Here is a 14,698-nt window from a genome sequence, read left to right as displayed (position 1 = left end):
ATACCTTTTTATATTTTATTTTATTTTATTTTATTTTATTTTATTTTATTTTTTGTGGTACTGGAGATGGAACCAAGGGGCATTCTATCTCTGAGCCATACCCCCAGCCCTATTTTTTATTCATTTTGAAATGGTCTCACTGTTTTGCAAAGGTCCTCACTAAGTAGCTGAGGCTGTCTGGAAACCGTGATCCTCCTGTATCAGCCTCCTAAATGCTGGGATTACAAGTGTGTGCCACCATGCCTGGCTTATTTTTTATTTTGAAACAGGGTCTCACTAAGTTGCTTAGGTTGACTTTGAACCTGCAGTCCTCCTGTCTTCCTCCCAAGTATTGGGATTACAGGCACATGTCACCACTCCTGGCTTAATGATGTGTGTGTGTGTGTGTGTGTGTGTGTGTGTGTGTGTGTGTGTGTGTATGTGTATGTGTATGTGTATGTATATATATAGGTTAATGACATTCTTTGTGTGTGTGTCCTACCAGGAATGGAACCCAGGGACATTTTACTTCCGAGTTACACCCCAGCCTTATTTTTTGTTCTTTATTTATTTATTTTATTTTTTTGGTGGTACTGGGGTTCCTGGAAACCCTTCTACCTCTGGGCTACATTCCCAGACCTGTTTTATATTTTTATTTGGAAACTGGGTCTCTTAAACCAGCGAGGCTGGCTTCAAACCAACACGATCCTCCTGTCTCCACCTTCCAAGCGCTGGGATTACAAACCTGCGCCACCACCTGCGCCACCATGCCAGGCTTGTTCTTTATTTTGTAACAGAGTCTCACTGAGTTGCAAAGGGCCTCACTAAGTACCTGAGACTGTCTTTGATTTATGTTCTTCCTGCTCAGACTCCCAAAGGATGGGATTACAAGCATGTGCCACCGTGCCTGGTTAATGACATTCTTTAAAAAATGAAATTTTGAGCTGGGTGTGATGACACATGATTGTAATCCCAGTACTTGGGAGGCTGAGACAGGAGGATCACAGGTTCTCAGCCAGCCTTAGCTACTTAGGCCTCCGCAAATTGGTAAGACCCTGTTTCAAAATAGAGTAAAACTTAGGACTGGAGATGTAGCTTGGAGGTAGAATGCCTCTGGGCTCAATTCCCAGTACTGCAAAAAGCAAACAAATAAAAAAAAAGAGGGGCTGGGGATGTAGCTCACAAGTAGAAGCTCCTCAGTAGTGCGCTCCCTGCTCAAGTGTGCTCGCTTGCTCTCTCTCCCTCCCTCCCTCTTCCCTTCCATCCTCCCTCCCTCCCTTCCTCTCTTTCTTTCTCCATGTCTCTCACTCTCTTGTCTTAACACACACACACACACACACACACACACACACACACACACACACACACACACAGAAATTTTCTGACAGGCTAGAGGTTGACTGAATATTCCAAAATGGAAACCAAGGTAAGGCTATTCTGTACATTCTGTTCCAAACTAGAGAGTATGTGCCAGGAGAAAGGGAGACAAAGATACATTAGAACAGAGATGAGTTGGCATCCTGGTCACAGCCAGGAAGTATCACAGAGATACAGAGGGCGGGAGTTCCTTTCCTTTTTTTTTTTTTTTTTTTTGGTGGTACTGGGGGTGGAACCCAGGGGCTTTCTACCTCCGGGCTATACTCCCGGACCTATTTTATACTTTATTTGGAAACAGGGTCTCACTAAGTTGCTGAGAGCCTCACTCAGTAGCTGAGGCTGGCTTCAAACCTCTGTGATCCTCCTGTCTCAGCTCCCAAGCATTGGGATTCCATGTATGCATCACCATACCCAGCTTACTTTCTCTTTTTAAAAAATATGAAACACTTGACACATTTGTATATCCCCCTTGTGTAGGGGACATGCTAATCTTGATTGTTCCAGTTGCAGTCTATGTACTTGAAGCGAGCATCCTTTCCCTACTTCCAGCCAGCCAATGTTAAGGTAGTTAGACTGAAGATTGTCTCGTCTCCTTGCGTGGATGATGCCACTTTCCTTCCTCTGTCCCGTGAACAGATATTGCTGGGGAATTCAAAGAGCAGTTGCAGGCACTGATACCGTATGTATTAAACCCATCTAAGTTAATGGAAAAGGAGATCAATGGCTCAAAAGTCACCTGCCGGGGACTGTTGGAGTATTTTAAGGTAAGCATAGGATTCTAAAAATATTTTCAGTCAAATTTTATTATAAAGAAAACAGAGCAACATAACAGTTCAAGAATTTAAATATGCACTTGACTATGAAGCACATCTGAGTTTGGAGTAGAAAAGGTTTGTCAAAAAATCATCAAATATGTTCTCAAATAACCGGATAAACCACTCTTGTAAGCTTTTGTTAGGTGAAATCATAATAAAAAAACCTGAAGATTTATTGCTGTGAAAACAAATCTGTAGTATAGTAGTAGGAATCTTTGGTATTAGGCATAATCAATTGAATCAAGTCCATAAGTTAAAAATGTGGTAAGAAGTGTGTGTGTGTGTGTGTGTGTGTGTGTGTGTGTGTGTGTGTGTGTGACAGAGACAGACACAGACACAGACAGACAGACAGACAGACACTATAAGCCATTTGACCCAAGAGCAACTGAGATATCCAACTTTTTCAGTTGAAACCAGACATCATTTTAAGAAGGAAGTTAAAAATGACAATTCCAATAGCCTGCAGACTAAATAAAAATATTATAGAAAGAAATTAAAACTATGTTCAAAGTAAATGTGAATTTTAATATTTGAACTGTTTGACTTGATAAAACTGGTTTAGCTCTTAAGCCAACCGCATTTCAGTTTTGTTGGGGATAATGTAAGAGGTGTTTTAAGACCTCATGCCCTTTCAGGAGTGGGCCACTAGGTGGCAGTATGGGTCTGAGAACCAAACGGATGTTGTTTGCACTCTTAGAGGAGTGGGAACAGTGGCTAAAGGAAGATTGTTCCTCCAGGAAGATGTTGGACAGGAGGTGGTTAGGAGGTTGCTGTGAGTAGGAGACGGCACCTAGGTGGACATGACGGCCCCCAGGCGGATGGTCTCTGCCCACAGGTTGTGGTGAGGGCGGTGTGCATGGGGAGTCTGATGGGAGGCCCAGCCTTTGTAGGCTTGTGCTGCTTAAGAACATTTTTAGATAACTAAATGCTAACATGCAATCAGAGGTGTGTTGTGTTTTTCTAATTCTTTGTTGTTGAAATAGGTATTTAGGACAATTAAAATATGGTACAATGGCATTTTTCTTAATTGTTCTTATGTCTATATTCTAAGGCATATATTAAAATTTACCAAGGAGAAGATCTGCCTCACCCCAAATCCATGCTTCAGGTAATCAGTTCTTTGATATCCTAATTGGCATCCTTTAATGCTTGATTTGACCTAGATAGGATAGAATAGTCTTTCAAGAATAAGATAGCTCTCCTTACCCGGGTGAGGCATTTTCACAGTCTCAGATACATAACTTTTGGCCATCTTTGGTTTAATTAAGCAGAACATGTCCTGACTTATCATGCACTGGTCAAAATTTTATTTTCAATTAGAAAACACTATTTGGTTGAAGCATAATTTCTGACCTTTCTTTTTGTGATACTGAACCCAGGGGCATTCCACCTCCAAGATATACCCCCAGCCCTATTTTTTTTTTTTTTCTCTTTGAAACAGGGTCTCACTAAGTTGTTGACAGCATCAGTAAGTTGCTGAGGCTGGCTACAAATCTGTGATCCTCCTGTCTTGGCCTCCCAGGTACTGGGATTACAAGCATGCACCACCAAGCCTGGTTAATTTCTGACTTTATTTGATGAGCATAAGGATATTTATGGTCAAATACTAATTTTTTAGTAGTGAAACTTTTTTTTTTTGGTGGTACTGGGGATGGAACCCAGGGGCCTTCTACCTCTGGGCTATACTCCCAGACCTGTTTTATATTATATTTGGAAACAGGGTCTCTTAAACCAGCTGAGTTGCCAGGCAAGGTGGCGCACGCTTGTAATCCCCAGGCTTGGGAGGTGGAGACAGGAGGATCGCGCAGGTTCGAAGCCAGCTGCCCTGGCTTAAGAGACCCTGTTTCCAAATAAAAATATAAAAAGTAGGTCTGGGAGTGTAGCCCGGAGGTAGAAGGGTTTCCAGGAACCCCAGTACCACCCCCCCCAAAAAAAAAAAACAGCTGAGCCTGGCTTTGAACCTGCAGGATCCTCCTGTCTCAGCCTCCCAAGCGCAGGGGATTATAAGTGTGTGCCACCACGTCTGGCTGTAGTGAAACATTTTTATGAATGTACCTAGAGCCTATGATTTATATCATAAAGATAGTTTAAAAAATATGTTTTGTGGTACTGGGGATTTAACCCAGAGGCATTCTACTTCTAAGCTATATCCCTAGTCCTACTTGTTTTATTTTTTATTTTGAAACAGGTCTCACTAAATTGGTGTGGCTGGTTTTAAACTTGTAATATTCCTGTCTCAGCCTGCCAAATATTAGTATTACAGGTGTGTACAACATGCCTGGCTTCCTTCCTTATTTATTTTTGCGGGACTGGGGATTGAACCCAGAGGCATTATACCTCCAAGCTATACCAGCCCTATTTTTTATTCTTTATTTTGAAACAGGGTCTCACTAAGTTGTGGAAGGCCTTACTAAATCACTGAGGCTATACTTGAACTGTGATCCTCCTGTCTCAGCCTCCCAAGTACTGGGATTACAAACGTGTGCCACCACACCCACACCCACTCCTATTTTTTATTCTTCTTTTGTGTGTATGTTCGGTACTGGGGATGGAACCCAGAGGCCTTCTACCTCTGGGCTACATTCCCAGACCTATTTTATATTTTATTTTAAAACAGTTTCTCGCTGAGTTGTTGAGAGCCTCACTAAGTAGCTGAGGCTGGTTTTGAACCTGTGCGATCCTCCTGTCTCAGCCTCCCAAGTGCTGGGATTACAAGCGGGCGTGACGCCCGGCTGATTCTTTATTTTGAAACAGTCTCACTAAGTTGCCAAGGGCCTAAGTAGCTGAGACTGGCTGAGAATCTGCAATCCTCCTGTCCAAGCTTCCCAAGTACTGGGATTACAAGCGTGTGCCACCATGCCCAATGCTATTTATTTATTTATTTAATTTATTTATTTATTTGCGGTACTGGGGATTGTGCCCAGTACCCTCTTTTATTTGAGGTGTGTGTGTGCTAGGGATCAAATCCAAGGGCATTCTGATTTCAAGATACACCTCAAGCCGTATTTTATTTTTTTAATTTGAAAAAAAGAGTCTCACAAAGTTGCTCAGAGCCTCACGTAAGTTGCTCAGCTGGCAGTGAACCTGCAATCTGCCTCGTCCGCCTCCCAAGTGCTGGATTACAGGCATGCGCTCCCACGCATCTGTTTCTTAAATTTAAAATTGAAGCAATGAAGAGATGTTTTCTTCCACTTTTCAGAGGTTTAATTTATGGTAAATGTTCTTAGGATTAAAAACATGTTTTAGCTGTGTTTGGTGGCTCATACCTCTAATTCTAGTACTTGGGAGGCTGAAACAGAAAAATTACAGGTTCTAGTCAGCCTCAGCAAGTAGTGAGACCCTATTTCACAATAAAAATAAGCCTCAGCAGGTAGCGAGACTTGCATCAATCTAGTGAGACCCTGTTTTGAAAAAAAATAAAATGGGGCTGGGGTATAGCTCGGAGGTAGAATGCCCCAGGGCTCAATACCCAGCACTCCCCGCCCCCCAAAAAAAGACGACTGACAGTGTAGCTCAGAGGTAGAATGCCTCTGGGTTTAATCCTCCGCAAATAAATACACACACCCACATACCTGATGTTTTAGTAGAAAATTTGGCAGAAAAACTCGAGTTTATCAGGTGAACTAGGGAAAATTAAAACAGCAGAAGGTTAATAAAAAAGGAAGAGTAGGCAAGCTGAGAGGATACCTTTATTTGCTTACTTATGGAAGAATATTAAAAGAAGGATTTTTAATTCACTTTTTTTTTTCTCCTTAAAAGGCTACTGCTGAAGCCAACAATTTAGCAGCTGCAGCTTCTGCCAAGGACTCCTATTACAACAGCATGGAAGAGGTGCGTGGGGAGTGTGCCCTTTGCTGAAGTATCTCTACTCTGAGTGTTGTTGCTCACTTCAGATATCCAGCGGTGGTGCGTGCCTGTAGGCCCATACTTGGGAGGCTGAGATGAGAGGATCCCAAGTTCCAGTCCAGCCTGGGCAAAGTAGTGAGACCCTGTTTCAAAATTAAAAAAAAAACCAAAAACTGGATATGGAGCTCAGTGTTATTCCAGTGGCCCATCCCCCCCAAAAAAACCCCTCAAACTTGTTTCTACCTAATGTACATCAAGATGAGGAAACAGGAAACCTGTTTTTGGGTCTTCCTGGCAATTGAGGCCTTCCTGTTTAAATTACCCATGATACCTGTTACTGCCCGTTCTACCCAAGGCTTTCTCACAGTGTCATTGTTTTTCTGATTACTCTGGTTTTTTAAGTGTACTTAAAAATTCTGAATCTTTAAGTGTACTTAATAAAACAGAGGAGGAAGAAAGCCCAGACTTTACTGGCCTTGGTCATCTTTGTAAATTTTTTTTTCTTCTTGGTGCTGGGGATTTAACCCATAGGCATTCTACCTCTAAGCCACACCCCCCCCCCCCCCGGCCCTATTATTATTTTTTTATTATTATTAAATTTTTTTGTGGTACTGGGGGTGGAACCCAGGGGCATTCTACCTCTCAGCTATACCCCAGTCCTATTTTTTATTCTTTATTTTGAAACAGGATCTCACTGATTTGCAAAGGACCTCACTAAGTATCTGAGGCTGGCCATGAATTGTGATCCTCCTGTCAGCCTCCCAAATGCTGGGATTACAAGCATGTGCCACCTTACCCAGCTTTATTATTTTGAAACAGGACCTCACTAAATTGCTGAGGCTGTCTTCAAACCTGTGATCCTCCTGGGTCAGCCTCCTAAGTACTGTGATTACGAGCATGTGCCCCCATGACCAACTTCAAGTTAATTAATATTTTTGTGGTACTGGGGATGGAATCCAGGGGTATTCTACCTACAAGCTACACCCCCAGCCCTATTTTTTTAATTATTTATTTTGAAATAGAGTCTCACTGAGTTGCAAAGGGCCTCACTAAGTAGCTGAGGCTGTCCGAGAATGGAAATCCTCCTGTCTCAGCCTCCCAAATGCTGGGAATCTAAGCATGCGCCACCACGTTCAGGTTCAAGTTAATTTGTAATATCTTAAAATGATCTAACCTTTTCTATGTCTTTTCTCTTGTTTTATTCAGGACTTATATTTGAAGGGATTTTCAACATACTGCGTCTGTGTTCTTTTTAGGTTTGCGGGGGAGAGAAACCTTATTTATCTCCAGACATTTTAGAGGAGAAGCACAATGAATTCCGGCAACTGGCTCTGGACCAATTTAAGAAGACCAAGAAGATGGGTGGGAAGGATTTCAGCTTCCGCTACCAGCAGGAGCTGGAGGAAGAGATCAAGGAACTGTACGAGAACTTCTGCAAGCACAATGGCAGCAAGAACGTCTTCAGCACCTTCCGAACCCCTGCGGTGCTCTTCACGGGCATTGTGGCTCTGTACATAGCCTCGGGCCTCACAGGCTTCGTGGGCCTCGAGGTTGTGGCCCAGTTGTTCAACTGTATGGTGGGATTGCTGCTAATAGCACTCCTCACCTGGGGCTACATCAGGTATTCTGGTCAATATCGCGAGCTGGGCGGAGCTATCGATTCTGGTGCAGCGTACGTGCTAGAGCAGGTAAGTGGCGCGGGCTGAGGAGGCTGAGGGTTGATGAGGAGAGATAATGGTGCTTCTGTTGTAAGATACCTCAGCCTGCGAGAGCTTCACAATGCAGAGGCGTGAGAGACGCCCTGTTCGTTCTCTTCTGATGGGCTTTACATTATTCTTTTTAAGAATATATTAATGCTTATTTCGAATATTTTGTTTCTATGCGTGAAAGTGGCCCTTTAATGAAAAACATTTCAGCTTAGACAAGTATGCTCCTCATGGGAAACTTCTAGTTATATGTTCTTCAGACACAGTTCCTGTGTGATTCCCCCATGCCCAAACCCTTGGTTAATTTGCTTCACTGAATATCCAGAGCTTTGAAATGATAAGAACGTAACACGATGTTCTAGTTTGAATCCTGTTGGGTTAGAAAATGGAAGGCGTTTCCTTCACTTAAAAATCTTCAACTGGGCATGACGACCCATGCCTGTAATCCCTAAGTACATGCCTGTACTTAGGTAGCTGACATGGGAGGACCACAGTTTGAGACCATCCTCAGCAGATTAGGGAGCTTCTCAGCAACCTATGAAAACCCTGTTTCGCCGGGCGTGGTGGGCACGCTTGGGATCCCCGCACTTGGGACGTGGAGACAGGAGGATGGCGCTGGTTCGGAGCCAGCCCCACTGGATTAAGAGACCCTGTTTCCAAAAATAAAAAAGTATAAAATAGGTCTAGGAGTGTAGCCCGGAGGTAGAAGGGCTTCCAGGAACCCCAATACCCCCCCCCAAAAAAAAAAAACCCTGTTTTAAAAACAAAAAGGGCTGGGGGGTGTAGCTCAGAGGTAAATGCCTCTGGGTTCAATCTCTAGTAACACACACACACACACACACACACACACACACACACACACACACAAAATATTGTCTGAAAAACCAGTGGCTTTTGGCATTGTCCTGATCTCCAGTTTTACAGACTTTGAGACTGGTTTATTTTTTCTGAGTAACATGGAGAGATCAGTTGGGTCTGTAGCTTTGAGGACGGGCCACGCGCCCTGTGCTGCGGAGGCTGCTCCACTGACCGTTGGGCGCTGTCGCAGCTCCCTCACCCTGCACTCTCAGGCCCCTGCGCTTGACAGCATATTCTGATGGTAGAGACATACTTGAAAGTTCATCTCAAGGACTGGCTCTTGGTGCTGTTATGTTTTCTTAACTTACATGTTGACTAAATGGACTTTTGCAGGCTTCTTCTCATATTGGTAATTCCACTCAAGCTGCTGTGAGGGAAGCTGTTGTTGGGAGACCACCTGTGGACAAAAAAGCTCAATAGCATCTTTACCTGGATCCAGCGAGAGCCGCCCAGCCCCTCGGCGCCTGGGTCTCATGGCCGTGGGTCCAGGTCCAGGGGAAGGGCGGCCTGAGCGTCCAGGAAGAGCTGCAGCGAGGCGCCGTGGTGAAGAGCCGGCCGTCCCGCGGGTCGGATCCTTAAGCACGCCATTCCTGCTGGAGCATTCCTTTTTCTTGCTGTTAGATCCAAGCCTGTGTCTGTTCTCTTATTATTCTCTGCTTTGTGCACTTTACGGGGGGAGTTAAAGGAAAGAATGGAAATGCAGTTTGTCGGTCTTCTTTGTGCCACTTAGTGCCTTTGGAATAGATTCTGCTTTGGCGGACACGGAGGGGGAGGAGATGGAAGGTAACCTGGATGGAGATGCGCTGTTTCGGGATAAAACTTTTCGGTTCTTTTATACATTACTCTCTTGATGATTGCTTTTTAAAAAATTTACAAAACTTGGAGAAGCATCAGAACTAAAGACTAATTGAAAACGATACTGTTACACTTTCAAAATCTTATTTAGGCCAGATGTGGTGGTGAGTGCCTGTAATCCCAGTACTTGGGAGGCTGAGACAGGAGGATCTCAGATTTGAGGACAGGCCCAGCAAGTAGTGAGACTCATCAACCTAGTCAGACCCTGTTTCAAAATAAAATTTAAAAAATAGGGCTGGGGATGTTTACAGCCCAGAGGTAGAATGCCCCTGGGTTCCATCCCTAATATGACACACACATACACACTTGTTTGCCATATAGTATGGGAAAATCATATCATATTTAAATATTCCGTACTCTGGAACGCAAGGTCCTTTACCGGACAGGCTGGCAGTTTTTAACCAGCTTTTTTTTTTTTTTTTTTTTTTGTCCTTTACCTTCTTTTTAGAAAAGAGGCAAACATGCCTTGAAAAATCAGAGTGGAAGCTGGGCGTGGTGGCTCACACTTGTAATCCCAGTACTGAGGCTGAGATGGGAGGATTGCGCAGGTTCGAAGCCAGCCTCAGCTACTTAGGGAGGCTCTCAGCAACTCAGTGAGACCCTGTTTCCAAATAAAAGTATAAAATAGATCTGGGAGTGTAGCGCAGAGGTAGAAGGCCCCTGTATTTCATCCCCAGCACCACAAAAATAACATAAAACAGTTTGCCTGGAAGTATTTACATTGAGCGTTATTTTTTTAGGTAATTTGACTTTTGTGGAAGAGACGCAGGACTAATGCAAAATCTGAGTAAATTTTATGTAGGTGAAGTAGGGCTGGAAGGTAGAAAACACTCTTCTAGCATTCAGTCTCTATGAGAGAATTTTCTTTTGACTGACACTTTACCACTCAAGTATTTTTATTAGTCCTGAAATTCTAGGCCATTAACATATTTCCGTATCATCTTGCCCTGAAGTGCTTGCTATTTTATTTACTTTCTCTTACATTTTAGAAAAATTCCAGCTTGTTTATAAACTGTTCACTTCCTTAACTAAGAGATGCCAAGCTTTGACTATAGATTGAAAGCTTGCTGCTGAAATTTTGACACATTTTGAGGTAGGTTTTCATCTTGGAAGGGTTCTACTTTACTAACAGGTTTTACTGGTTCTGAGATACTTATCTTTTAATGCATCTTTAAATTTGTAGATTTCAGAATTGTCCAAAGTGCCTCTACTTTTTGTGTGTGTGTGTGTGTGTGTGTGTGTGTGTGTGTGTGTGTGTGTGTCATTAGGAATTTAGCCTAGTGTTCTACTTACTTCTGAGCTACACCCTAGCCCTATTTTTTCTTTTTCTTTTTAAATACGGGGTTGATAATTTGCTGAGGCTGGCTTTGAACCTAGAATCCTCTTGTCTCAGCCTTCCAAGTGCTGAAATTTGGGGTTACAGGTTTGTGCCATCATGCCCTACTATTTTTTTCAATTTTTATAATTTTGAAACAGGATCTTGCTGAGTTGTCAAGGCTGGTCTTCTATGCGTGATCCTCCTGTCTCAACCTCCCAAGTTCTTTTACCGACTGGTATTATGGGTATGAGCCAACATGCCCAGCTGTGGTTCTACTTTTTTTTTCTCCAATACTAGGGATTGAACCGAGGGAATTCTACCTCTGAGCTACACTCAGGGCCCTATTTTATTTTTTATTTTTAAACAGGGTCTCACTAAGTTGCTGACAGTCTAGCAAGTTGCTGAGGCTGTCCTTGAACCTGCGATTCTTCTTAGTCCCCCAAGTACTGGGATTCCAAGTGTGCCCCACTGTGACCAGCATGTGGTTTTGCTTTTAATGGTGAGAAGGAATGATGAATTTAAAATTCATCCTAATACTTTATTTTTTAAATTTTTTTAAATTTTATTTTATTTTTTGGTGGTACTGGGAATTGGATTTAGGGGCAATCTACTTCTGAGCTCCACCCCCGGCCCTATTTTTTATTCTTTATTTTCAAACAGAGTCTCAAGTTACAGATATCCTCACTAAGTACCTGAGGCTGGCAGTGAACCTGGGATCCTTTTGCCTCAGCCTCCCAAGTCCTGGGATTACAAGTGTGTACCCCCACACTTTAGTTTTAGTTTTTTTTTTTTTAAGTATGATTTAATAATCTTAGTATTTTGTTCCTGTTTAAGTTCACCATTTCTGTTTTGGTCTTCAAAAGAAATAATCTTGGTTCAGTTACTCTGAGGAAGTTTTTTGTTTTTATGTGTTAACTTATTCTGTCTCTGGAGAGAATAAGGTTTCTAAGGTTTTCTTTGGCCTCTTTTCTCTTTCAGCAATAAATTGATGATTTTACATAAATGTTTTCAGTAAAAGATGTCTTCTCCTTGCTGGCTGTAAACGGGAGTTGTAACTAGGTTGAAGGATGTCTCCCAGCTGGTTTCCAGTCCTCTGCCAGGGGCTCCGAGAGGCAGACGGCGAGCGTGTGCCCAGTGTGTGCTGCTCTGCCACCCTGGCGGGCCCTCCGTGCACTCGGCGTAAGTTTGCACAGTGTATATTTCTAACAGTATATGGAGCACATTGCTATTAATGTAAATGGAGATTTAATTTTTTTCAGTCAAAATAAATTATTTCAGAAAAGTTAAATGTTGTCAGGTTTAAAAAAAAATACTCAGTGTGCTTCTTACTAGAGTTTTGATCCTTTCCCTGAGAAATATTTCTAGATTGGTTTGTAGACAGGGCTATCTATCTTCAGAGTCATCTTTTTAGCAATATACCAAAAAATCTTTTTGTCTTGTGGAGGCTTATGTTTTAGCACCTGTTTTCATACTTGGTGCAAGTCGTGCATGAATATTGTTTCTTTATTCTCTTACACTCATTTTGTTTACACAAACAAAAACTGCCTCGTATTTGCAGTCAGTTTCTTTGGCAGCTCACGCACAGTGTTCTTATAAAAATGGTGCCTTGGATAGGGTGAGTTTGGATGAGTTTGTGTGTGTGTGTGTGTGAGGCTTAGAGAAATTAGGTGGATTTCAGCCCAGGGAGAAGCAATAAAACAAATACTTATTTTTTCCTAGGATTGAAAAAATGATACAACATGCAAGTTTTCATAGAACTACTTTTTATTCTTTGAAACTTTTGGAATCTAACTCAGGATGATTTTGATGTTTTTACTCAAGGTAAATAGGGGCTGCATCCTTTGGTTTATATCGGAGTCAACTAAATTTTAGTCGAGGATGAGGACATAATGAAGTTTCAGTTATTAAAGTACAAAAGGTGATCAGCTTTAAAATGACATTAAGGAACCTGTTGTACCACAGGAATTGAGCAGTTCCCACGTCACAGTGAGCCGAATTGCAGCTGTGCTTTGGGTAGTGGTTCTCATTACCTTGGAATGTATAAGACTTAGGGGATTTGTTTAAAAATTTTCAGATTTTCAGCTTTCTACCTGGGATCGCCTCAGTTGGTCTGGGCTGTGGCCCTGCAACAGCACTGTGGGTGATTCGGACCCTAGAAAGAGTGGGAGGGAGGGAGGGAGGGACATTGCCCCCCAGGATGGAGAGCCCAGGGAGAGACTGCGAAGCCGTGTTGTCTGGGCGAGCGTGGGCAGCTGTTACTTGTGGTTTAGAATAGGCAGTCTGCTGCCAGGTACGATCACCAAGAGAGGTTATTAGGCTCGGAGTAATAAGGGTGCCTTAATCCAGAGGATTGTTTAAACTTAAGTATGTTTTTCAAAATTGTCATAGTGCCTTCTCAGAAAACAAATGTAACAAGTATCCTTTTTACTAATAAGTATAATTTTTTAAAGACAGTTTTGATAGCTGTTTTTTTTTTTTTGAAAAACCAAATTCACTGTAACTCGAATCTGAATCTTTCACACACACAAAACCTTAAATTACAATAAAAATCACAAAAAGGAAGAACAGGTGAATCATAACTGAGAACTAGATACAGAGATAAAAAGATGTTGAAAGAAATTTTTTCTTTGGGAAAGTTCCATGTCTCAGAACTAAAATTTAAATACAGTGCTTTTATGACTAAGGGATGGTAGCAGTGGTTCACATTCAGAGGAATAAAGGCCGTCATGGAAGTAAGCCTTAAGAGAGTTAAGTCTTGGACATAAGCAAATTTTCTATTGTTTTTTGTTTTTCTATTCTTTAAAAATATGATTTGTTAAAAATTCCTTCTGCTAGACCCTTGCCTTTGAATGGCTTTAAATTTCAATATGTATAGTTTTAAGAAGTGCAGTGGAATGAGGTAATGCTGTTACTATATTAAAAGCATGTTTCTGTTTTGCGCCTTGTTAAGATCATTTAGTGGAATAAAGACCGCAACGCCATCTTACTACCTGTGCTCTTGTCCTTGTTTTCATGGGGAGGGACCTGCAAAGGGAGCAGACCCGCTAGGGAAAGCTGGTGGCCGCGGCTCTAGTCGGCCAGCTTTCCCTGTCCTACAAAACCACACTCAACTAGTGTGTGTGTGTGTGTGTGTGTGTGTGTGTGTGTGTGTGTGTGTGTGATACTGGGAATCCAACCCAGGGGCGTTCTACCTGCAAGCTACACTCCAGCCCTAATTTATTTTTATTTATTTATTTTGGAAACAGGGTCTCACTAAGTTGCTGTGGCTGGCCTCAAACTTGCAATCCTCTTGTCTTAGCCTCCCAAGTACTGGGATTAAAAGCATACACCACCACGCCTGGCTTAGTGCGGGGGAAGGCTGTGAACAGGAAGCTCTTGGAACTTGGAAAATGTAGAACAGAAAAAAAAAAAAAGTGAAGAGAAACTTCTTGTAATGTGGACTTGCGAGCACCTGAGGATTTGTGCCCTTTGGGTAGCTCCACCTGGAGCTAGCTAGCTGGTTGCCTGGTTCCTCCTGGAGGCAGCTCTGCTGAAAGATTCCTCTTTCCAGGCCCCCTTGGAGGTAGCGGGAGGTGGCACTGAACTCAGATCCTGACGACGAGAGATAGACCTCGGAGCACCTACTGTAGGAAGATTGCTTTGCTGGCTTGGTACATGCTGGGTGGGGTCAACAGCTCCATCCTTCCAGCCCTTCATCCCTGAATGTCGCCTGTGAGATGCTGCTCTCCACAGGTTAGCAAGGGAGGGACAAACTGATGCTGAAGAAAAGGGTGAGAAAGCCCCACTTGGGCCGCCCGCCGTCAGTGTTGATCCTCCATCGGCTAAAGGTGGGGAGGAGTCAAGCAAGTTATGTCGGGTTTCCTGCCTTTGATTATTCAAAAACTGGACTGCAAAGGAATTTAACTGGGAGAAAGTTTTCGTAACTAGAAGCAAAGCACATCAGG

General features: G+C 42.7%; 1 protein-coding gene across 1 annotated transcript in view; it reads left to right on the top strand.

Annotated features, from left to right (window-relative positions):
- The window catches only part of ATL3 (atlastin GTPase 3), a gene marked incomplete at both ends in the record, with an annotated part of 49,140 nt that extends 40,139 nt beyond the window's left edge, over positions 1-9,001 (top strand). Inside the window, 5 exons of the mRNA XM_080705072.1 lie at positions 1,993-2,120; positions 3,223-3,279; positions 5,931-6,002; positions 7,274-7,705; positions 8,915-9,001. Of these exons, the coding sequence (XP_080561198.1) occupies positions 1,993-2,120; positions 3,223-3,279; positions 5,931-6,002; positions 7,274-7,705; positions 8,915-9,001 (776 nt within the window). The remainder of the gene's footprint in view (positions 1-1,992; positions 2,121-3,222; positions 3,280-5,930; positions 6,003-7,273; positions 7,706-8,914) is intronic.
- Between the last annotated feature and the right edge of the window lie 5,697 nt (positions 9,002-14,698).

Source organism: Muscardinus avellanarius (genome assembly GCF_963383645.1).
Source record: "Muscardinus avellanarius genome assembly, chromosome: 1".
Taxonomy (NCBI): Eukaryota; Metazoa; Chordata; class Mammalia; order Rodentia; family Gliridae; genus Muscardinus; species Muscardinus avellanarius.
Note: the sequence above shows the minus strand (reverse complement) of the source record. Positions and strands in the feature narration are given on the sequence as shown.